Source organism: Temnothorax curvispinosus, unplaced genomic scaffold (assembly GCF_003070985.1).
Source record: "Temnothorax curvispinosus isolate PA1 unplaced genomic scaffold, ASM307098v1 QBEX01009183.1, whole genome shotgun sequence".
NCBI classification, from domain to species: domain Eukaryota; kingdom Metazoa; phylum Arthropoda; class Insecta; order Hymenoptera; family Formicidae; genus Temnothorax; species Temnothorax curvispinosus.
Window position 1 is genome coordinate 31,958 of NW_020218963.1, and position 24,998 is coordinate 56,955.

At 42.4% G+C, this 24,998-nt stretch overlaps 4 protein-coding genes across 5 annotated transcripts in view; 2 read left to right on the forward strand and 2 right to left on the reverse strand.

Moving 5' to 3' along the window:
• Nucleotides 1-6: 6 nt before the first annotated feature.
• Nucleotides 7-2,717, reverse strand: LOC112458768 (malate dehydrogenase, cytoplasmic). The gene is made up of 5 exons (XM_025022554.1): nt 2,544-2,717; nt 1,941-2,136; nt 1,160-1,482; nt 527-904; nt 7-229 (listed from the first exon to the last, which is right to left on the reverse strand). The coding sequence occupies exons 1-5, from the start codon at nt 2,544-2,546 to the stop codon at nt 131-133; spliced, it is 999 nt and encodes a 332-aa protein (XP_024878322.1). The 5' UTR covers nt 2,547-2,717; the 3' UTR covers nt 7-130.
• A 2,087-nt stretch (nt 2,718-4,804) lies between these two features.
• Nucleotides 4,805-7,347, reverse strand: LOC112458758 (serine/threonine-protein phosphatase 2A activator-like). The gene is made up of 9 exons (XM_025022539.1): nt 7,224-7,347; nt 6,895-7,122; nt 6,726-6,811; nt 6,374-6,577; nt 6,057-6,274; nt 5,836-5,960; nt 5,585-5,685; nt 5,350-5,457; nt 4,805-5,288 (listed from the first exon to the last, which is right to left on the reverse strand). Exons 2-9 carry the CDS (start codon nt 6,932-6,934, stop codon nt 5,130-5,132), a joined length of 1,041 nt encoding a protein of 346 aa, XP_024878307.1. The 5' UTR covers nt 6,935-7,122; nt 7,224-7,347; the 3' UTR covers nt 4,805-5,129.
• A 444-nt stretch (nt 7,348-7,791) lies between these two features.
• LOC112458757 (SWI/SNF-related matrix-associated actin-dependent regulator of chromatin subfamily A-like protein 1) lies at nt 7,792-11,212 on the forward strand. Its single transcript, XM_025022538.1, has 14 exons — nt 7,792-7,917; nt 7,973-8,061; nt 8,143-8,240; nt 8,333-8,656; nt 8,735-8,850; nt 8,932-9,044; nt 9,126-9,260; nt 9,325-9,502; nt 9,581-9,744; nt 9,832-9,996; nt 10,087-10,242; nt 10,320-10,427; nt 10,500-10,674; nt 10,762-11,212. Exons 3-14 carry the CDS (start codon nt 8,237-8,239, stop codon nt 11,125-11,127), a joined length of 2,004 nt encoding a protein of 667 aa, XP_024878306.1. The 5' UTR covers nt 7,792-7,917; nt 7,973-8,061; nt 8,143-8,236; the 3' UTR covers nt 11,128-11,212.
• Nucleotides 11,213-11,438: 226 nt separating this feature from the next.
• The window catches only part of LOC112458769 (mitoguardin), a 29,017-nt gene continuing 15,457 nt past the window's right edge, over nt 11,439-24,998 (forward strand). For both annotated transcript variants that reach the window (XM_025022555.1, XM_025022556.1), the window contains exons 1-3: nt 11,439-11,628; nt 11,829-11,979; nt 12,063-12,206. In XM_025022555.1, the coding sequence (XP_024878323.1) occupies nt 11,530-11,628; nt 11,829-11,979; nt 12,063-12,206 (394 nt within the window). In that variant the 5' untranslated portion in view covers nt 11,439-11,529. The remainder of the gene's footprint in view (nt 11,629-11,828; nt 11,980-12,062; nt 12,207-24,998) is intronic.

Sequence of the window (24,998 nt, forward strand, 5' to 3'; positions counted from 1 at the left end):
TGTGTGTGTGTGTGTGTGTGTGTGTGTGTGTGTGTGTGTGTGTGTGTATTATGCAACATAATTATATATTCTACAATTTTGCCGACACAAATTTCTCTCGCATCTCATTGTTTGGCACTGATGTTACTAGTCACTTTTTTAGTACGTTGTTTGCCTCAGCACGTTCTTCCTCCAGTTCCTTGGATGTAATATCCAGCTTTGACTTTGCAACGTTGTTAATTGGGAGATTCTGAAAATAGATTACAAGATGGACTTTTTTCCAGAGTCTTCTTTTTCTATAAATGTATAGTGAGATACTACGTTTACTATTGATAATTTTAATGTCGTATAATCACGTAAAAAGACACTATCGTTATTTGTGTAAAAGTACAAATCATTAAATCGTTACTGTGTTAATACATAAAATATACGAGTATCTCAGACGTATGAAAAGAATCTACATATGAGAAACACAGAGTATTTCGTACGTCACATATTGTGTATTTGAGCTAAACGTGCTTCGAGAGTCACTTAAGTAACGACTTACTTGCACTATCTCATACCGCTTGTCCTTGATAGTGACAGGAAAAGAAAACACAATATCTTTTGGGATTCCATAACTCCCATCGGACACAACGCCCATGCTAACCCACTCTCCAGGCTTAGTACCGAACCACCAATCTCTCATATGATCTCCAGCGGCTTTAGCAGCGGACATGGCAGAGGACATTTTTCTGGCAGCTATTACGGCGGCGCCGCGTTTTTGAATTGTTTCTACGAAGGTGTTATTCAACCACTCGTTATCGTTTATCTCAGATGGTACCGTTTTTACGCCGGATGAAAGCTCTACAGTTGCATGCGCTGCATCAGGATATTGTGTAGAACTGTGATTACCCCAGATAATGACGTTCTTCACTTTATCAACCTGTCGTATCACACACACATAACGAGATTATAGAATAGAAATATTCAAGATTGCACAAAACACACGTAATGCTACGACAGCTTCAAGTGCAGTCTTGCCGTGTATCGCTACGTATATACAAAAAAAATCTCCAGTAAAGGGAAAAAATGAAGAAAAATATATCAAAACGCAATAGTAGAGTAGTCAACGTTCATATGCCTTATCCGAAAAACCGTTTTGAGTTTTAAGCATAACGATATGTTTGATATGTATTACCTGTACATTTAATCGTGCGGCTAACGCTGCCTGTGCTCTGTTTTGATCCAATCTAGTCATCGCGGTAAAGTTTTCTTTCGGAATGGACGGTGCATAATGCGAACAGATAAGCGCGTTAGTGTTGGCTGGATTACCTACGACTAGCACCCTGACATCCTTACGAGCATACTTATCCAGTGCTTCGCCTTGCACCTTGAAAATTTCTACATTTGCGGCCAGAAGATCTTTACGTTCCATTCCTTCCTTCCTTGGCATCGCGCCAACCAAGAAAGCAGCAGCTACGTTTTCAAAGGCCTTGGCTGGTTCGGCCGTTGGCAAAACCTCTAAAAATTTAAATTAAGCTATCTATATACAGCCGTACGAGCTATTAGTGAATGTAAAAGTTGGAAATACACAAGTATTATTTGCATAGCACGGTGTGGTGGCAGTAAAGTATAATGTTATACAATATATTCTAAAATCTACATATATCATCAATATAGATTCATTGAAGATTATGTATTATCTTTATAACATCTTCCCTCATCGATTTATTCACACAAGATTTAACAGGAAACCGCAGTTATTATTACTGCTCGTGTTATGCTTAAAAAATGATTTCTTCAAAACCCAAATGAATGAATCTTAAAATGCTCTGCTAAAATATGAAAACTCGACATTATGTTTCCCCCACGTTATCTTTACTATACATTCATATATTTAGGCATGTATAAGGCATTATTCAATACATTTTATTTAAAATCAAGTTTTAAATATAAATAATTAAACTTGCACGGCCCACCTCGTAAGAGAGGAAGTGCTAAATCTTCCAATTCCATAACCACACCATCCAATACTTTCATCATGGGTGGAATATCTAATAATCGAAGATTAATGGATTGTTGCGGACCAAAAACTGTACCAGCTGCAATCTGGTACAGCAGAGAATAGGCAATTTGCCCAGCAGCACCAGTAACCACGACATTTATAGGTTCCGTCTAATATAAAATTAACGAAAAGGAAGAAAAATTATCCCCTTTGACAATATTACGTTTTAATAATTATTATATATATATATATATATAATTAATTATATATATATATAAGGATTATATATATATATATAAGGATAACATATGAAACATGGGCTTAATATATGTATATCCAGGCCCAATATTTAACAAATTTTATAATATATTGGATATATGTATAACAAAATCTTATTTATTAAAATCTAATTATTGCATTATATGTTCTACGAAATAAAGTGATTAAATTAAAATTGGAACATGGATATATGACTCTACATGGAGGTCAAATAAAGGTGAAACCAAAGTTACTCAAGTAATCTTATTTGTGCTACATTATTTTTTAGTCAACGCGAAATGTATTATCAAAAACTCACCATTTTTCTCTAGTAATGTACTGATTATCAGTGAAATGACAGAAGAAAGAATCGCTCGGTACTCGATACCTAAAATATTACGATTAACCAAAAGACTAAATGGCGATCGACGATCGACTGGAACCACCGTCCTGGAAAACGGTGCCGCCTCCAATAATCCAATCCACGCCGCCCAGTGGCCAATAGGCCAATAGGCCAATGGGTCTGTTTCTTTTAGCTGCACTGACTGAGCTGGGACTGAACTGGTGCAATAAGTTAGAGTGAGACAAGTTATATTATATTTCACTCTAACTTATGGCGTTTTCGATTTACTACTCGACTCGACTCGGGTCGCATCGATGGACGTGGAATGCATACATAGATATGTATGTATTCCACGTCAATGATGCTAGAGTCCTGTATACATGATGCGACCCGAGTCGGTTTGAGTCGCAAATCGAAAACGCTATTATGCTAAGACTCCATAGACGCGGAAACGCCATGCGGTAGAGTGCATTGACCAATCACAAATTTTGATTTTGCCGCAGGCGACTTGCGGCAGCCTTCTGATTGGTCAACGCACTCTACCGCACGGCGTTTCCGCGTCTATGGAGTCTTAGCATTACTCTTGTACTTTCAATGAATCGAAGAAAAAAAGTGAAAAAAAACGCTCCAAAGCATTTGTAGCGTTACGTTGACCGTAGCCTGTTGTGTCTGCTGAACACGCCCACTGTAAACTAGGCCACATATATACTACGTTTTCCTTCGCGTAAAGGATTTTGTAGTAACTTAAGGGCCATCTACAATGAGTCGCAGTCGCAAGAGTCGTAAGAAATTGGCCAATCACAGTTCATTATTTTTCGACCGCAAGGAGAATAATAGACTGTGATTGGTCAATTTCTTACGACTCTTACGACTGCGACTCATTGTAGATGGCCCTTTACGATAATTTACTCCGAGTAAACAAGTAAATTATCGTAAGTTACTACAGAAGTAAAGCCCCGGACACACACTTCTTCGTAACAGTAACGATAAAGCTTCGACCAATCGCGTTGCTTGAATCGGGAACGTACGGCCGTACGTTCCCGAATCGAGCAACCCGATTGGTCGAAACTTTACCGTTACTGTTACGAAAATGTGTGTGTCCGGGGCTTTAAGCAGGGCACACACAACTTTTGTAGAACGTAACAGTTAAGCGGGGAGCAAACACTTCTGCACAACGCATAATACTTAAGCATAAGGAAACTGATTGGTCCATATATATGTGCATAAGAAAATAGACCAATCAGTTTTCTTATGCTTACGCATTATGCGTTATGCAGAAGTGTGCGCCCCCCGCTTTAATCCAGACAAACTTGCATAGCGCATAAACATAAGCATAAGAGAATTGATTGGTCCATATGCATGTGCATAAGGAAATAGACCAATCCGTTTCTTTATGCATATAGCTTGCACCTATGCAAGTTTGTCTGGATAGACCTTAAGGTTCCGACCAATTGTGTTGCTCGATTCTTACTTTTACGGTTACAGACGGCCAAATTGAGCAACGCGATTGGTCGAAACCTTACTATTACGTTCTACGAAAAGTGTGTGTGCCCTGCTTTAGCGATTAGGACTTTAATCGGAGTAAAGGTGGAAGCACATAAAATTGCAGGAGCCATGAGCAGAAAGCAGAAGCCATATGCGCATGCGCTATGGTATCTGAAGAGCTCTACAGATACCATCGCGCATGCGCATATGGCTTCTGCATTCTGCTCATGGCTCCTGCAATTTTATGTGCTTCCACCTTTAAGCACATATTCGGCCGGTATTCATAGTCGGTTCTTTATATTTAAGACCGTCTTAAGTACAATCTTAAGACGTCATGAACCAATCACAAAGCCGTATTAGCATCTTAAGACATTACTTAAGACGGTCTTGAAATAAGAACCGACTATGAATACCGGCCATAAAATTGCAGGAGCCATGAGCAGAATGCAGATACCATAGTGCATGCGCATATGGCTTCTGCATTGGTCGCGTTCGAACGTGATTGGCTCTTATACTTTTAGAACCAACCAATCGAGGCAGAGTGTCGATAAGACGAACTCAACAGTTGTGCAACAGTTGTGTCTGCTGAACGCGCCCATTCTGTTCATGGCTCCTGCAATTTTACATCATGACTCGAGCAAAGAGTATTGGTGCGGTTTATAGATTAAAGAATAAATTGCAAAAATTAATATCTATAATAGAATTCACAGATACGCCGTTCTTCATGGGATTTTTTTTATTTCTTCACGATGTAAATTCATTACTTTTATCAAGAGCAAATCAATGCTTACAGAATCCTTGAGCACATCGTACTAATTTTCTAATCGAATTCGCATCAAGTCATTAAATATCATAACTTTTATATCGTTCTTAACAAAATATTAAGATAATTTCTCTTCGTAACAAATATAATTTCTGACAAGCTAGAGAAATGGTTAAAAGTTAAAAGTTGATAAAAGTGTCATAGAATGGAGGGAGCGAGAGGCAATAATAATATATAATGTACAATTTTATAATAAATACTGGGAAGCGTGGTAAAATAGTCCACGGTAACAATATTTATTATGCATGTAATTTTCATAGCGGCGTCGCTGGTGGCGGTGGCTCGTTGTTGCCAACAGGAGTGCTTCTGTACGTCGGAACATGGCGCGGACTGGAGCACTGCGCGGCCATTGGTCTCAAAGGTAGCAGAGAACCAAAGAAAACGTGTTGGATAACGGGAAACTTTGCCAACACCTGGAAAATAAAAATTATAGAGGCAATTCTTTTTCGTTACAAACACAAACTGTACGCGTACCTCCGCTTGATACATCTTAATAAGACCACTGTTCACTTTCGACCACGAAGACACCGCACTAACATTCCATAACTGATTTGAATGCTCGTGGAAAGGTCCTATCTTCACCTAATAGAATACAATCGTTATCAAAATGTGTAAGATTTTTAGTCTTGATTAAATTAAATCACATCGATAAAAGCGTACAGTAAATTTCATTGTATCTTTTATATAAACATGTACAATCTTTCCATACCTTTGAGATAAACTCGATGCAGCCAAGAAACATGTATTTTTTGCTGTAAGATTCCACGATACCTTGGTCCACAAAGTGACGTGGTTCTATCCGTGGATGTCCTAAAATATTAAATTACACAAGATATCACAAATTTTATAAAAAGAAAAAGACCTTGGTCTAAATCGCCATCACATCATTCTAGATCTAAATCTGTATTGTATCACAATAAAGAATATATGAAAAAATATATACTACACAAAAGTTGGTACCAATAAGCTGAGCGCTTCCCAATATGAAGGGCACAAATTGATAATCATCCAAGCTCCAAACACCGTGACTACCCGCTGGCTCCATACGGTATATTATCTGAAGTCTGCGCACCAATACCAGATACCTTTTGAGCCAAGGAACCGATTTAAACACGTGAATAATTTTACGAGATACAAGATACTACCAATATAATAAGCTAGATTAGTAAAAATCCAAGTACCTATTAAACACTTTTATCACAACGGCAATCTTATCACTGTCCTCAAATGCGCCAATCTTGAACATGCAGCAGAGGAACATGAGAAAAGCCATTTCGTGGCCTGTTCCATAGTCGATGCGAGTTGGATTCCCAAAACTTTCATATAAATACTGCACTATTTCTGGGATCGCACGATGCAAATCCTCTGGCAATACTTGTTTCACGTTCTCTACAGCATTCTGTAATGTCAATATTGCGTACAAATTAAATTTTCTACACGTTTTCAATAATGATCTTTATATTCTGACCGAGTACATTTTAAAATACTATAGACACACCTGTTGTAGTCTCTCATGCCACGTGCGAAAAGACTTGTTGCCAAATCGCTGGGGCTGTTCGGTAGGTGGAATTTCTGTTATCCATTCGTCAAATTTGTTCAACATTTGTACAACATTGTTTATTACAAGTGACTGTGGACACTGTGCGTCCAAGGCCGTCCCTTGAACAGCCCCGTTCAGGGCTAAAATAAATCCCAGGTATTCCTACAAGTAATGTTTCACATATAAATAAAAAAAAAAAAAATTCCCATTTGTATAAAAAATATATACATATACAGAATATATTTCATAACCATGTAATAGAAATAAATGTAGAGCAATAAAAAATTAAAAAGTATATAACGTGTCTCACGTAGTAAGCTTCTGACTTTTCCCAAAGTGCCAGATCACTTGGCGTCTTGACGCATTTTTTTGGCACGACAAATTCATGCGACTTTGCTGAAACGACACATCAACGTGTATTTTACAAATGTCAATCACGTATACTTCATACAATACACATATATTACAAGATCACATACCTGATACACACACATGTGTCGCCTTTGTTGATGTTGACATGATGAACGTTTGAGGATTCGGTTGCGATATTAATGATCTTCGTTAAGGCAACGTAGCGGTATTCTTAACTGACAGCATTTCGCTTAAACGCAACAGTTAGACGCAATTAGATGACTTCAGTCATCCACCGTCGCGCGACTTTGAAAACCCCTCGGATATAGGGAACGACAGGAACGATGAGACCTAACCTAATAGTGGAACTTGGCGTTTACTTCGCAACACCGCAACACCACGATAAGAGCACTTTAGACTTAGACCAAGGTAACACGCAACGTGCCACGTAAATTACCTCGTGTATGACGTGAGTAAACGAATCGCAGACAGAGGTAAATAATTAACGATGCCCATGACCTCGCAACGAAACCATCGGTTGTCAACTTTCTACTTCGCGACCTTCGCGACACTCGTAATAAACGCGACGCGCATACGCGAAAGGCCGATAAAAGTTACCATTTGAAATTGAATGCACAAAAAACGTCAATCTTCGCAAAGTTCCATTTGATAGAAATATGCAACACGCGCAATAATGTACAACGTGAAATTAAAAAACATCTTTAGAGAGAAATAAAATCTTGATCGAGATTTTTTCAATTTCACGAGTTTAAATTTCCCGCGTTTATGCGTTAAGAGAAACTGCGGAGAAAGGGCCGAATAATTTTCCCTAGAGACGTTTTAAACGCCTCTGAAAATTACTATGTAGAAATTCCCAGACTGTCCACTGGGTCTGTTCGCGTTGCTTGCACTTTTTGCACTCAGCATCTTCGCTTTCTCTCTTTCCAACGGCCGAAGCCGAATATATATTTATCTCGCCTGCGTTCGTTTTCTTCCACTGGGAACATATACTATACTATATTAAAAATATACATGCTCCCAGTGGGAGAAATTGGGAGAAAACGAACGCAGGGCTCTCATTTCAAGTGCAAAAATGTTTGGGGATTTCAAACAACGCGAACAACACGTGTCGCTAGGGAAAAGAGAAGATGGTATGGTTATAAAATGACTATCTCGATGTTTTTGTTTACACTTTTACTGTTACAGCGGAGCACAACGAAGCATTGGAATCTTTTCAGTGTGAAATTAAGAAGTTTATCGTTTGCTTTTTGCTAATTTGACTTGGGTTTAGAGAAGTAATGCATTTTTTATTGTACGAGCAGTAAGCGCATTTACATTTTGAATAACGTTATAATATTACGCATCGGTGTTTGCAGGGCACGAATACGTGAGGCTGTTATATATCTTATATCAAAGAATATATATTTATTTTTATATTTACTGAAGCACGTCAAAAACAGAGGAAATAAGATGGGTAAAGATTTTTCTAAAGCCAGTATTTTATCTTCAGGTCGGGAAACAACGGTTTGTAGTAATGATTGAGAAATTTTTATTTTTTTTTCATAGATAAAAAATGTACTCCTGAAGAAATTGAGAAAAAGCGTTTATTAGCGCTGCAAAGAAGGCAGGAAGCTCAATTAAAGGCGCAAATTTTATCTAAAGATAGTCCAGCACGTCAACAAACACATTTAAGCGACAGCACAAATGTCGTGCGACTGAACAAATCAAATGTTCGTTTCAATCCTATAGAACCCAGAAATTTTTTCAGTCAAGCTTCGAACGTAACAGGAAAATGTTACATGATCAGCCAAGACAGATTTGCCGTAGAGTTATCGGCCTTTGTACCTGAGATCGTTGAAATATTCAAGACGGTTCCAAGCAGAGTATACGGTAAGCGTACAAGTTACGTGACTTGATAGACGCATACAAACAAATATTTGTAATATTTATCGGCATTTAAATTTGCAGACTTGAAAACTAGAATATGGAATTTTCATCTCAACGATTATGACGGTTTATTGCAAAAACTGACGTCCAACAACTGTAACATAACTGTCACGAGAATACCAGAGGCTGTCTTTCAGGTACGTGGGATACAAAATAAAAATGGATTAGGTAGACATAAATGTATAACCGCGTGTATACTTGAGCACTTTTTGTTTTAGATATTCAAGAGAAACTTAAAGTTGGACAATCAAGTCAAATCGGAACAAGATTTATCAAAAATTGATAAAAAGTTGTTGGATACTTTAATGCCGTTTCAACGAGATGGCATTTGGTAAATCCTATTTTTACGTGCACGTTAGTGTTTTATATTTTATTATGTGTTGTATTGATATATTTTCTTATTTTATTCCAGTTATGGTATATCGAAGAACGGCCGTTGCATGATTGCAGATGATATGGGTTTGGGAAAAACTATACAAGCGTTGGGCATAGCACATTATTTCAAGGATAGTTGGCCCCTCCTAATTGTAGCACCTTCATCGGTCAAGTAAGTTTTCTGTTGCGCGTGACGCATAATGAAGGTGTCGATACTAAAAGTATTTTACCTAAAGGTTCCAGTGGTCTGAAGCAATTTATGAATTTTTACCATCCATACCTACACATTACATTCATCATTTTGCAAGTACAAAGGATCGCATTGAAGATGACAAAATTACCATAACGTCATACGACTTGTTGGCACGAAACGTACACGTTTTCGAGAGACATATTTATGGATTTGTTATTCTGGTATACACTTGTATTATATTTTTAACAAGCTAGAGATAAATATTACCGTTACTACACTGCATTTTACGAAACGTGTAGGATGAATCTCATGTTTTGAAGAGCACTAAAACCGCGAGATTTCAAGCTGCTCAACGAATATGTGCTCATGCACGTCATATTGTATTGCTCACGGGCACTCCGGCTCTGTCGAGACCAAGCGAATTATATTCACAAATTAGCCTTATCACGACACGATTTCTGAGGTAATCAAAAAGACTATGGATATATTTTGTACCTTGCTTTCGTTACATAAATACGCGTATATTTTGCAAGTGTGTTATATTTTGCAGTTACGACGACTATGGTATGCGATATTGCGGAGGACAGAGAGATGTGTATAGTTGGGAATATACAGGTTGTTCAAATATGCAAGAATTGCAATCATTACTCAAGGTCAATTGCATGATTCGAAGAATGAAAACTGATGTCCTACATCAGTTGCCATCCAAGATGAGGTCCGTGAAAGAAAACCGTTTTTATGAAACATCTACATGAGAAAGAGTGACAAGTGTTTAAGCACGTTTTATACCATTTATACATTTTAGGCAGGTGATTATTTTAGATTCAGATTTGATCAAAACTGGCAAGCAAATGAAGGAGATGTCGAGGAAAATGGAGAAAACTGCCACGGCTTTAGAAAGGCACACGACTCTACTGCAATATTATACCGAGTCTAGCTTTGCAAGACTGAAGGCAGTACGGTATGTAAATAGTATACACTTTATTTTCTACAAAAATACCTTGTTGTATTTCAATTAATAAAACAATGTCATTACAGCAAGTACGTTGCAAACTTGTTTGAAAATAAGAAAAAATGCCTTTTGTACGCTCATCACCAAAATGTTTTGGCCGCCATTTGCGAGGTTGCTAAATCTATGAATGTACGGTAAGTATTCTCTCATCTTACACGTGTCGCGCCATGTCGCCATGTCGCCATTGCACGTGTGACACGTTCCAGGTACATAAGGATTGACGGCAAAACGAGTCCGGAGCAAAGAAAACTTCAGGTCGACTTATTTCAAGAACGCGATGACTATATGGCAGCGGTTTTGTCAATCACCGCCGCGAATGCGGGTATTACGTTAACGGCCGCACATCTCGTGGTCTTTGCCGAATTATTTTGGAATCCCGGTGTACGTAATATATTTACCATAAAGAAAGAATCTCAATATAGATTATGTAAACAAAATAAATCTTACGCGGCGAAAACGTTTCCACAGATCTTGTGCCAGGCGGAAGACAGAGTGCACAGAATCGGGCAAAACGATACCGTCGTAATCCAGTACTTGGTGGCGAGAAACACTGCGGACGATTATATATGGCCGTTGATCAATAAGAAGATGAACGTCCTCAACTCGGTCGGCCTCAAACAGGATTTCTCGATAAGTAACATCGACGTCGCGATGCTGGAGGAAACGCAGCCTTCCCTAACGTCATTCCTCAATAGATGCTCGGCCTCCGAAGGATCGCAGCGTGATAAGGATCTCCAAGAAGCCCAAGAAGCGTCTACCTCAAGCGATTTCAAAGAGTTACTCGACGTCGACGAGGAGTGCTTTGACTCCTGCGCTTGGGATAATATTGCGTGATTGCGCAATAATTTTGTGTTTATTTCATCAACAACTATTTTTTGTACGAAAGAAGAATAAAAAGTTCCGTATGTTCCATCTAGAATTTTGTTCTTTTTGTTATTTCCAGACGAAACTTTTCTGAGGCAAAAACTGCGTCCTTTTCTTACGTAAGATTTAAATTAGATGACGAATAATTTAATTTTATGTGAGAATAAAGTCTGTTTTATCAAAAGAGATTTTACAACCGACGGCGCGGGCGTTCGATCACGAAGCCGTGTGGTGGGTGACGGTCTGCACTGTCTGCAGAGTGCAGATGAGCAGATGGCGGTTTTCACGCGAGAGCGAGAGAAACTCTCGGCCTCGGCTCGCTCGGCAGCACGCGTGAATGAATTTTGGTTAATATTGTTTATAACAAAGTGAATGACAATGTCTCTTTTCAACGTGCGGCATTTCTTCGGTGCGTTATATCAGCGTTACATGGTCTCGTTACCGGCGATACACTTGACTCGCACGCAAAAGGTAAGAGCGAAATCGGCGCGGCCTCTTTAAGGTTAGAATAAATACTTAGTATTTGCGCTTGATCATTACATAATAATGCAAAAAAAGAAGTTACAGGGCTTTGTAACAATGGCCTTGTCGCGCGGAAATGTTACTGTTGTGTACGTCAGACTTGCTTCGCGCGCGAGTACAGATCCATTACGTGCGAATGTTTCTTTTAGATTATCATCATCTGTTTCACCGGCGGTTCAATATTATTGGGAGGATTGGCACAGTTTTTGAAGAGACGACGGAGACATCCTATCCCACCTTCCAAGAGGCATTACAGAGACTACAAAACAAGATTAGGAAATGTCAAGAACGCTAATTTTGGTAATCTAATTTTCAAGTTTTATTATTAATGATTGTATGACAAAGCAAAATAATACGCCTTTTGTGTTACATCGAATGTTTAGATGTATTGTCACAAGCGTCCTGGGCGAGAAGAAGCGAAGCCAGCACTAGAAGTCACATTAGTGATCGTGCGTCACTCATCTCCTCTGTGCCAGGTGGTCCAGACAACGATGAAAGACTTACTCCACAGCAGTACGGTGTCCTTGGTAAGTCTGATGAAATTTATCATTGATAACTCACGACACGTGTATATTACATGTAAATGAAAACATAGCCAAGGTACACATAATCCTGTTTTCAAGTAAATCTGGAAGCTATATGCTCGAGATGCATATCTGTATCCTCGTCAACTTTTTAATTTTTAAACAATTATTTAGGATAAATAATATACCTTGACAACGTAAAAATTTTAGATTTTGTCGACCACACCGTGCTCTTAGTATCTTTCAACTGATACATTTTAATTACATCTCTTGTAGAATAATCTTGATTTTTTCTAAATAAAAATGTATATAATCTCTCGTATTCTTGGTTCTTGTTTTATCTACTTACCCGCGAGTCTGGGAGATGTGGGCAACGTCGCCGGGAACTTTTTGTATGTACATAGCATTTATATATTTACATGATAATGTACAATACAGCAGCATTATTCACAAATAATACATCCGAGAGTAGTCAACTTTTGGAACGGTTCTTGGCTTCGCCGAGGTTCGATAACTCTAGTTTCTTTAGGGTTCATTTACGTCTATCTACGGCGCGTACAGGGTGAAATATCAAGAAATTAATCCTTCATCTATGATCTCGGATCGTATGAACGTACAGCTTCTTTCTCCGTCGAGCTTTACGCTAAAATCGCGCCGCCACTCGTTACGTCGCGCGTTTGTTTCGTCACGTTATTCAGAATATCGAATATAATAGATACATATACCACAAATTTTATTTGCGTTTGTTTTCAATATATCGTCGCCTTTTTCTCGCTTTCTCGCGCAAGTCTTTCTCCATCTCGCAACGAATTATTGCTTTCTCTCGCAATCGACGACGTGCTCAACATGATGCTTTCTTTTCTTTCTTTTTCATTGAATATCACAACAGGCGTGCGTAGGCTTACGTTGATAAACATCCTTAGTGACACTTCCGCTTTAGTCCGAAATAAACGATTTTCGCGCTAATCCTACGGATTTTCATCGTCGGTAGTAAAATATAAGACTTGTACTTGTGTGTGACGCGCTACTATCGATAGAGAAAATATCTATAAATCATGTTATATATAAATAAGCTTACTACACAATATTACAACTATCAAGATCATAGAAATACATATTATATACATATATATGTGGATACTTGTTCGGCAAAAACGCTGACAACGCAACCTCGTATGAAAAACGACCGTTCTCGTCACCTGAATCGAGTGAACAAAAAATCTTTCCACGAAACGTGTACAACTCAATAATTCTATACTTCGCACGCGCGTACCAAAATATTCTATTCTCTTCTTTATTAATGGATTATTCAGATATTTATATTATATATACCAATAGTTTCCCTTCTCCATATCGTTACAATCTTCTCCAATATTCAGTACTCTAAGAAACCTGCAAATCCTATCACTTTACGCACTGGCGACAGATGGGTACGTACGAATTATTTGTCGAAAACTTAAAACTAAAGGAAAGATACGCATATCAAGAAATATTTTGCAGATTTTCTACTCAACGCGCGATCATGAATATCGTTGTCACTTAACAACATCACAAACATTACGTTTGTCGTTTCGCTACAATAGCTTTGGAACTTAATCGAGAATCAGTATCGCAAAAAAGAACGTACCCATCCATCTCTACACTTTATTTATTATCCCTACACTTTTCTCTTCTTCTTATTTGCTATCCTTATAAATTTTACAATCTTCTAAAATTATACGGCATTCTCAAAAATATATCATAGCTGAATTAACTCGCATATCTTGCTCTGTCTTTTTTTTTCTCCATTGCTTAACTTCTATTCGCCTCCCGATTCGACGTATACGCTACTATACTCGTCCAAGACGTTATTCGCGACATTTACAAGCTCTCTGTCTTTCTCTTTACGCGCTCTAAAAAGAAAAGAATGTGCCCTCTTGAAGCGATTGATCTCCCTAAAGTCTTAAGGATTTAAAAGTTACGCTTTGCGAAGGCATAAGATAAACGTTATAGCTGGAAAGTCGATTCACAGCGGGATTAGAAAAAGACGGAATGTTATGCGGTCGGTTCTTCAACAGTATAACGGGTGAACGTTTCGCGGCTAGGTTAATCCACCTGCATATCGGTCGTTGCGATCTCGCTCTTGTACTTGACTCATCGTCGTGAGACTAGCTCCATTGTTCGCGAAGATACTTTTTCTCTCCTTCTCTCATCTGCTACCCAAAGACGCATGTGTGTGTGTGGATGTGTACATGTGTAAATGTATATAATAATATAGATATATCATATATTAAATATTTCGAGTTTCTTTTTAAAGGCAAGCATATATCAGCACCGCGATTCAGCGATGCGTGTATGTACGTGTGTTCAAATAAAGAGGTCATTCGCGCGACACGCGCTACGTACGAAATTACAGCAATTTTCTTTCCGCGTATATGTAGTATATATTTTTTTTGTTCTTTTTTCCTGTGTAATTCTTTTTTGCCTTTTTCAATCCTTTTTCCGTTCTCGTTTACTGTGTCGTCTACTGGATTATATTTATTTTATATTACTATTGCGGGAATTAGGAATTAACGTTTAGAGGCGGTAGTGGCGGCGGCGACGGCAAACGCGCGATCGGGCCTTCACGTGATTCTGTGGAGTATCAGAAGCAATAGCGGCGGGACGACGAGCGTCAACAGGCTCGATTGGAGCGCGACGGACGTGACACCGGAGTGCAATCCCACCTTGTCTTTGAGCGACAGCGGACCGCCGTCGTCGCTCTGCATGCCCGTCGACACATCCGTCTTCTTCGGCGGTAGGATCAGATTCTCGTCGTGGTTCACCGTGTCCGACGCGTCGTCCGTTCGGTGCCGATGCGTCGCCCGGTTCGTCTCCTGCGGCTGCTTCGCTGTCGTCGCCATCGTCGTTGTCGTCGTCATCAACGTCGTCGTGGTCGGTAGCTCGGTGGTCGTGGTAGGCGGTGGTACGGTGGTCGGCACCAGACTGAAATTGCTCAGGAAGTAGACTGGCCCAAATTCCGGCGTGATGTCGAATAACGTTTCCTCCTGCCGAGTGCCGCTGATCACGCGCGACGTCGTCGCGCCGTCCTCGTAATGCGAGATCAAAGTCGCGGTGTATGGTACCTCCATGTCCGTGTAGTTCGCCTTTAGAGTCACGTTCACGCCTGTGCCAGGCTCCAGATAGACCAGCACGCTGTAATAACAAACACGTCAAGCCCGTCGGCTCAATCTAGAGAAATCTCTCTCTCTCTCTCTCTCTCTCTTGCACCTATCAAAAAATTCAATTGGTAATTTAACTTCGTTATTCAAGAGAGATACATATTTATAATTTATGTAAGGACACATCTCGGATTACCAAGGATTACTTCGGGGATCGAGTGCGTTAACTTAGCACTGGACTTCTGCAACTGGAACGTGAGTCCGATGCACGATCGTAATTGTGTTGCGTTGAAGCATCACTTAAGCTGAAGCGCGACGGAGTATTCTGGGGCATAACGGGCGGGAAGGGTGGTACGAAGTCGCGCAAAGTGCACTCCAGGCTCATCTCCGCCGCGCGCGAGCTTCAATGATGCACAGGAAGCGATGAAGTGCCCCGGGGGGCTAACTAGAGAGAGAGAGAGAGAGAGAGAGAGAGAGAGAGAGAGAGAGGGAGAGGGAGAGGGAGAGGGAGAGGGAGAGAGAGAGAGAGAGAGAGAGAGACACGGTTATGCCGCGGAATAAACCTGAACTCTAATTATATCTAATTATAGAGATACGAGATGAGATTACGGACTGAATCGTTGCAAACCGTAACACGCCTGTCCGACTTATGATTCATTGAACACCCCGTATCGCCAATTCGCACCGTAAATCTTCACGATTATCCCCCTCTGATTCGCTAATTCGCTGCAAAAGCAACGATGGAAGCTTTACGCTTCACCATTACAATGTTCGTAATCATTATAAAAGCGAAGCTAGAAGGGGAGATAGGTAGGATAGGATTCATCTAAATTGGCAATTTCTCTCGTAACGCCCCGTCAAAAACAGAACTTAAACGTCAGCTTGCCGTCGTTCTACGCGTACTCTTTTGCGATCTTTTAGAATATAAATGGGATATTTTATCTATGGATACGCATAAAGAAAAGCTCTAAATTTGCATACCTACTGCTCAACCTCGTCGCTCGGATAACAGTTTAAAACGATACTCACTTGTAAGCCTCCGTGCGATTCTCGTCGTCGCGCGTACCCCACGTTATGTTCGGCAAGGATGTGCCGTTGATAAGCGTGATCGTGGTGTTCAGGCCGTTCAGGATGGCGTGCCTGCGGCCCCAGTAGACCGAGTATTTGTACCTGTATACGCAGGCCTCCGCCAGGTTCGCCGGTTCCGCTCCGCGGTTGATGATCGTCGCCTCGCTGAGTACGCGAAGTACGCGCTTAATATCGCGCTTCTTAGGCCAGTTGAGTTTAACGGCGCTCAGCTCGTAACGGATCGGCTCGGTTTCCACCAGCAACTCACCTGACTTTGTCGACTCCTCCTTGCCGTTCTGTGAAAGAGAACAGAATCTCACACGCCGTTCGCCGCCGGCAACTCACGTACGCTGTTACATTAACGCGTTACGTTAACGTACATCTGCCGAACTTGAAACTTTGAGGAAAAAAAAAGAAATTTCAAGACCGACAAGTTAAATTTAACCCTTAAATGCCACACCTCTCAAGAATCTCGTAAATGACACATGGGGTCTGAAAGACCCCAGCATGAAAAATGTCTCCTTACTCCGTGATTTTTTGATATTTAGTTGTGAAAATTATTTTCAATGTTGTTCAAGGCTTAGAAAAGAGAATAAAATGCTTATATTGTTAAAATTTCAATTTCAACATGGTATAAAAAATTAAGTAAACTGAGTACTGTTAAGTGTACAAACGGGTAGATCACGCACTCAACTATCATCAATGGGAGCATGAACTCCATTTTTGGGGAAAACATTTGAAAATATATCGATGTAAAGGGTCTGGGGTCCGCTGGACCACGGGTGGGATTTAAGGGTTAATACGATATTCCTATTTATTAATCCTCATGGTGCTGGCAACTCGCTCTGAACAGGAAATTTTTCACCGTACTTGCTCATTCGCCCTTTCGCGGTTAAAACTTGTTGGAATCTTGGTCTCTGATACTGATAATATCTTTAAACTTTTGCCAAGATGGAAATCAAACGAAAAGATGCCAACGCACTTTTGTCTCTTTTTCCAATTCCAGGAGACTTGATAGAAAACCGCGAGATTTCAATGTACTCACCTCGTTCACGTAGACGATGGTGCCAAAGTTCTCGACTGAGCTGAGCGTGCCGATGTAGTGGGTGTACCGCGACTTCTTCCTGTCTTTGGCAACTTCGTGCCGAGCCACCAGCATCTTGTCGACGTATACCGCGCCCAGATGAGGCTGCTTAAACCTATCCCAGGAGACCCACGAGATCCGCGCCGCCCCATCGACGTTCTCCAACAGCTCATACTTCTCGTAGGACTGCACGACACCGTGTATCGTCACCGTGCAGACCTTCTCCTTTTCCTTCTGCGTGCCGGCCACCCATACGCCACTATGCATCGCACGACACACGTAGAGCGCCGGCCTCCTCGCCTCCAGCTTCTCCGCTTGATTGGCGTAGTTTTCGTCTGCAATAAATCCGGAGATAATCGATTATATTATTAATCACTGTGTCTAATTCTTAGGATTCAACGTTTTTATCTCGTGTGACGAGAAATAGAGACTATATGACGCTAACGGTAATGCCGCCGCGCGGCGAGGATACAATCGCTACCACGTCGCATCTAGATTTAGCGCGTCCCCGAGCGTCTTTGTTTCCGAATGAAGTGTGTTGAACAAGCGTGACAACTCTGACGTAATATCGCGTTGCACAATTAATTAATGGTAAACAGAAGTTAAATTCAGCCGGGCCGAGGCGAATTCAGCGAGCGCGAATAAACACAAGTGAACACGTTGCTTCAGTGAATGCGAACGGTGCCATCAACACGGCGCGACACTTGTCGAAAGCAAACTTTTCATTTTTATTTGCTCGCACTCGCCCGGTCCGCGGAATCGGTTTCGTGTGTCGTAACAATCCGCGGGAGCATCGTCGCACCTTCACCATCCGGTAGGTTTTCGACGCCACCGATGACTATTTCCTTCGATTCGCTCGGATTGTAATGCGCCACCGGTAGCCACTTGAGCGTGGTCGAGGTGAGTGGTTGATGGCCGTACTTTGACAGTATGTGCACGCTGTTGTCCGCGGTGGTCGTCGACAGCAGGAAGACGCAACCGAGCACCACTCCTAGGGCGAGGTAGTTTTGCCGAAGCATCTGCAAACGAGATACAAAACGTGAGACGAGCGAGCGAGTTATAACTTGACAGCCTTATCTTATGGGATGAGGAAATGCATGCATTCTGGCAATGCGTGCAGCAGCAACGAGTGTAATCAAGTTCCGCGCGCAACTTGTCAAAGACTTTGTCTCTTGTCCTCGGCACAGTCTAATACAATCGATTCGCAGATATAGAATTATCTAAAAGTTTTTAGGGATTCTAAGAATATAGTTCGCCAACCACGATCGTTTTGAAGAACCATTTCGCTGCCATGCCACCTCATTATAAAGAATGCAAAGGGTTCAGCGCCACTTTCTCCCCTTCTGGCTTCCCCATTTTTCTGCCGGAGGTCGACGGCGCGGTCGAGCTATGCAAAAAATGCGCGCGATTTTCCGGCGATTAACACGCAACGAGGGGGCACGCTTCCCTCCTATCTAATCGCGTCACGATCGGCAGCAAAAAGGAAGAAAAAAAAACCAGCAAGAGGCATGAAGCGTGCGCATAGCTTCGCGCTATCTATTCTGCGCGCTAACTCTGCTCTCGCAGGCGAGAGAAGCTGGCCGCCCCTCTGGGCTTTGTGATTACGTTTCCGCTTACTATGCCGAGCGTGTCTTCAACGCGGGCCCCCTCTCCCCAGGTATAACTGGACCTCGACTCGGTTTTGCTCTTGCCTCGGTGTTTTCGCTTCGGTTGGTCCGGCAGCGAGCGAAAAGGAAAACCCCCGCGAGCTCTAACACCCGGGAAAGATAGAGAAAGACAGTCTATAATCCTCGGACCTTCCTTCGGAGATCGATAAAATACATCTTGCGAATATCTAATAGTCCCAAGAAATGAACGTGGGTAGGAACGAGTTGAAAGTCTCGGAGAATCCCTATTAAATTCAACGTCACAATGAACCAAGTTCCGCGTGAGTCGCGATCGTATCATTCGGGATTCGAGCGCGAACGGAAGTCGAAGGCAGCGGCGAATGAGCCGTCGATTGGCGTGTGTTTACAAAGGCAATGCAAAGTTGCATAATTGCTCGCTCAGCCTGTAATCGATATAACGGCCGCGCAAGTGGTAATTCCAGGCGGTCTCTCTTCTCATCGTGCGACTTTTACGGCGACGATGACTCCGACTGGAGCTCGTGCCGACTCGGAACTGGCTAGCTTCTCGCGCACCGAGCATATCGGCTTCAAGTAACCGTAACGGTTCCGTGGCATATCCGTTTGCACGATAATACGCTCGTTTCACACCACTCGGCTTCCGCCACTGGAAAGTCACCCGGCGACGGAAAGGGATAGAATCTGTTCTTCTCTCGGAGAGTCCGTGGGTGGGAGGCCTAAAGTGGCTTTAAATATTTATTAATAGACGTGCACGAAAGAGAAGGCTGGATTTGAGATAAAAGGCGACACAATGACGACATGAAATCTTTGTTTTTCCCGACAGACGATCCTCCTTGCAATCGCTTTTGACAAGTAAAAACCGGTTCCTCTAACGATTAACGATTGAATTCTAAATTTGGAGAAAGCAAAGTCTGATACGTCGTCGGCCGTACTTTTCATTAATCAATAGCGAACGTGGGAGGCAGCGCGATTGACGGAGAGACTTTATACATGTATACGTATTAAATAATAATATCGGACTTGGTTGGAATTTCGCAGTGGAAACGTGCGTGACCTACCGCAACGCTGTACGCGATACCGTAGTAACGCTCGTGATATCGTAATGGATAGAGGATTCAATGGAACGGTTTACCGGAGAGAACTAGGACCAGAACGACGGTAGGGAGTGGGAGTGATACGTGATACGCCAGTCTGTGATTCCGACAACGGTGTCAAGTGGCGGCAGGAAAAAGGAAACGTTAACGACGTAGGAAGTAGCTTGTACCTCAGAGCAACCAATCTAATTTTATCGTCCTCGGGAGAATTACGCGGCTGGAATTATTTAAACAGTTGGATAATATATTCAGCCGGTAATCTCGAACTTGTACTTCTTTCCCGTCGTTCCATCCTGCAATTAATTTTCCACGCTTGGTATATATCGAGACCGCGCACGTCAGCGTATTAAGCCGACAAGAGAGACGATTATATGCGTTTATGGAGTATTCTCTCGCGAATGATTTTGCGCAGCGACGGCCAATCGAGGGGCTCGCCACTGACAAAACGTTTCCGCTCCACGGTTGTTCACGGTTCCGCGGAAGCCGTCATTGTCGGCGCATTATTGTCGCGATGGCATCGCTCCAATTGTCAGAAAGATACGACGCTGCTGATAACCCTTTCAGCGCGACCCGCACAATTGTCCGAGTCCGGTTTATATATATATATATATTTTTTTTCAGTCTCGCGTATTTTTTTTTCTTCACAAAAAAAGATCCGTTAATGTAAACGTTCGTATTCGTAAGAAATCAATTCATACCGAGCACGGTCCGTGACCCGAATAGAATTTCCGCACACACATTTCTGCGCGTTCGCGGGTCTAGGGACGCATCGCGAATTCCGAGGGCACCGGTTGACTGCTCGATTTCGATTTGAAAAGCGGTGAATACCGAACGGCGCCTGCACGCGCGATTTACGACGGAACGGAATCCGCGTGAACGACGACATGTCCATCGGCTGAGCGAAAAACGTGTCGCGGAACACCGCGCGCCGCGCCGCTTTCGGTCGTCCTGTCGCGTCGTCACGTCGTCGTCGGGGAAAGATGCTCAATGAAAACACGTGAGAACGTGACAGAGCAGCGCGGAGAAGTAAAAAGGAACGCAATCAATTTTCCCTTTCCGCGGTCGTGTTCTCGTCAAGCCCGAGACGATTGACGCCGACACCGGTTTCGCTAATCAACAGGCAGGCAGGTGTAATCTCGTTTTGCGTTACGTGCACGCGGCGTACAAGGAGTCCCGTTATTAGCTGCGCGCGGGTTCCACGCTCCGCGTCAAGTCCGCCCGCTCTCTTTTCTTCTTTTCTTTTTCTTCGCTGCCGATCCTCGACGATCGAGACACGATGATTCTCTCGGCATTGAAGGCTGAAGCCTTCGACGTTTACGACAAGGTGCGAGCAGCGAGTTACGGCCTGCCGTCGCCGTCGCGCGCGCGACATTGACTTGGTAACACGCGCGCTCGAGTTCTCATCCGCGCAATGACGAGGAGCGCACGCGGAGAGGATTTATTGCCGTTTAAAAGTCGGTCTAGCCCAGAGCGGCTAAGGCCGCTTCTCGTCGTCGGCTTGTCAGAGCTTGTCAGTAAATTAACCGCGGAGTAACGTGTAACAACCGGTTTAAAGCGGCGCGGCGCCGTGGAATCGTAAACACGTGTCAGAACTTGAAATTCTCTCACGGAATGCTCATCTTTTTCCTTTTTCCTTCTCTCTTTCTCTCCATTGTCGACATCCTTACGGATTTGCGCCGTGAATTCGTCGGAAAGCTGTAGGCGACTCGTGAATCCAGATCGTCGTTAAAAAGCTGCGAGAACGAAAGGTCAAGCCTGGTTTCGCTTGCAACATGTGTAACGCGATTCCCCGAGAACAGATGTGTACGCACGTGTAATTTCATATTTTCAAGTACCTCCCGGATAGCTCGCGCAACACCGGAAACATAATAATGCCCTCGCGACATAGCAGGACACAAGTGTTTCGTCGGTCTCAGCGCAGTTCCGAATATCGTTAAAGCTTAATCGCTAAAATGAATAAAGAAACTTTTATGTAAAATGTCAATCAAATGGAGCGGATAAACAAAATTTATTAATCAAGTATCAACTATAACACTTGATTAAATTGGCTATCAATTAAATAAATAATAATCAACTTTTATATTTTGTATCAATACTTGCTGATACCACAAATAGTCTTTTTTTCCACACGCAGATCAACGTGCGCGATTTTCTCGTTATTGTTATCGATCCGTGATGAGACCGCGCGCGGATACCAGAATTTCAGAATCGTCTTTCAACGAAAGTTACGCAACTGCAACGCGCTCGCCGCATGGGCGCGGTCCATCATTTAAACATCAACTTTTTAACCGGTCTATTTTCTCAGGCAGCGCTGTATATCTCGCGTGTCGCAATGATCGAGATTGAAGGTCAAAACTCGGCGCGTACACAACGTTTCGTCCAAGATACCCGTCGCGAGGATCTCGTTTCCTGTCGCGAAACACCCGGGGAACACTCGCGACGGCGCGTGTGATATTATTTATGTTACGTACAGACATTCGTTTCTTTTCTCGCTGGTGATAAAAATCATTGCGTGGTGGGCGCGCGGAGTCATAATACGCGGATCGTTCTTCACGCTCGCGCTGCAACCTTGCCGTTCGCATGAATGATGTAATTCAAGAGACTCGGTATCGGAGATCGGTTTCTGGTCGAAATGTCTCGTATTTACAATCGTTTCGCAGTAAACACTTGGTATCAAAATGAAACGATCGCTTCGTTTATTCCCGGTTTTCGGATTCTCTCTTTTTCCCTTTCTTCGGACGATCCTAAGCGTTTTTTAAAAGCAGACAAATCGAAATAAAATCGTAAAAGTACAGACGTCGATTGCTGGCAGAGCTCCCTCAACGCGAATCGACGATAATGGCAAATCAAAATATACCCAAGAGTCGAGTGGTAGCCCGTGTGCGAATTGAAAGAGGATCAATCTCACGTTCCCCGTGATCGTTGGCATCGTGATTATATAGAGGAGGGAGAGAGGTCGGCCGACTGTGCGGTCGTCAAAATTGATATTCAGCGCGCGATATCGGCTTCTCTGTGTAAAGCCGCGAAGAAGAGATTACGGCCGGTATATACTCGTATACGTTTTCTCGCGGCGACAAGCGTATCGAGTATCGAGCCGGCAAAGAGCGCGTCGAAGCTCACGAGACGCAGCCGTGGCGCGTTAAAGTAAGTAAAATGTCCTTCGTGTGCAACGCGGGAGGCCACTCGTTACATTTCGCGCAGTTACACGTTTGATGCGCCGATGACCCACGCTGGCCTTAACTGCACGAAGGCGACTTTTGGAGTGCGACCTTGACGAACGTTTGCGTACTCTTAATTGGGACCACGATGCTCCTGGTCACGCACTTTAGCGAGAACACGACGGTCAAAACTCGGGCTTTAAGGAGGCTCTTACCTCGATCATAAAACGACAGATCTTTATGAAATTAAATTATGTTGTAAAGTGAACCACAACGAACCGATGCCCAAAACTTTAGCATAGGTTGACGATAAAAATTTAAAAAATATCAGTATTGAAATTCGCATTTTTAACACAGGGCATATGGTAAACACTAAAATTTTTATCGGAAGTGATGTATTTTCTTGGCAAGTTTGCGAGCCAGGTAAACAAAAAACTAAGGAATTGTAGTTAAAATAATAATCTTTCTAATGATAAGAAGAAAACTTGGTGTTGACGATGAGTTATAAAAGATATTGTAGTTTTAATATGACGTACGACAGGTTAGGCGAATGATCTTCCGAGTGTCAAAATCGCGCGAAGTTTCTAACCTCACTTGCACATGTCTTTTCTCTGCGCTGTATGGTAGCGGCATAATTATTCTCTCGCGCATTGACATATTGCAACCTTTATTTTCGAGAATTTTCCTTTCATTTTCCCTCTCAACATTCTCACGTTATATCTTTCTTTTGGCTCCATCTCTTTATCGCATCAATCGCTACAATGCTACACGGCTACACCTCACTTTAGCTGCAGACTGCTACAGACGACGTTGTAACACGCGCATGTTATTATTCTGCTCTTTAGCACTGACGTAGTCAACTGACTTATTGTATAAATTTTAATATTTACACTAATAGAACATATAACTTACTCTTACACTATGTAAAAATCATCATTTATTTTTTTATTTAATTTTCCGATAATTTTATAACCAATTATTAATGATAATTTTTCGGTTGCTACATTGATTAGAGCAGCCGGGTAAGAGCCTCCTTCGGACGCGATCTCTCCGGACTGATCGTCCGGGATAACGTCGACTTGTGGGTGCGTTCACCACGTTGATTCTTCCAGCTGTTACTCATCGCGAAGGGTCGACAGCTTTGATTCCGATCGCGAATGGTCCGTGAGCACGCGACGGGTGAAAGAAAAAATGATCAAGATTGAAGAGAAAGCAAGAACGGTACTTTTTAAATGTTACGTAGTCCCGCGAGCTAACGTTACCGAATCTAGGAGGAAAGGGGCCTGATTTTCGGCAGTGCCTCGCTGACACGCGACGGAAGATTTTTCCGGAATGAATTCCCACGTAGCTCGAATCGATCGGTTACACGTAATGCGGTTGACCGTCAGCGGAAGCAGGGAGGAGGGAAGCGGCGACCCCGATTTCCCATCGATCATTCACGAATCCAGGAATAGAGGTAACCCGGCATAACAACGACGGCCCGGACGTTTTAAATTTGCTAATGGTTTTTGCGCGACCCGGTCGGTGAACGGTCAACGTCGAAATAAACTCGCCGACTTAGCGCGGCGCGCGCGCGCGCGCGCACTTTAATATTCATCGGAGAAACGGTGCAGGCGAGATTATCCC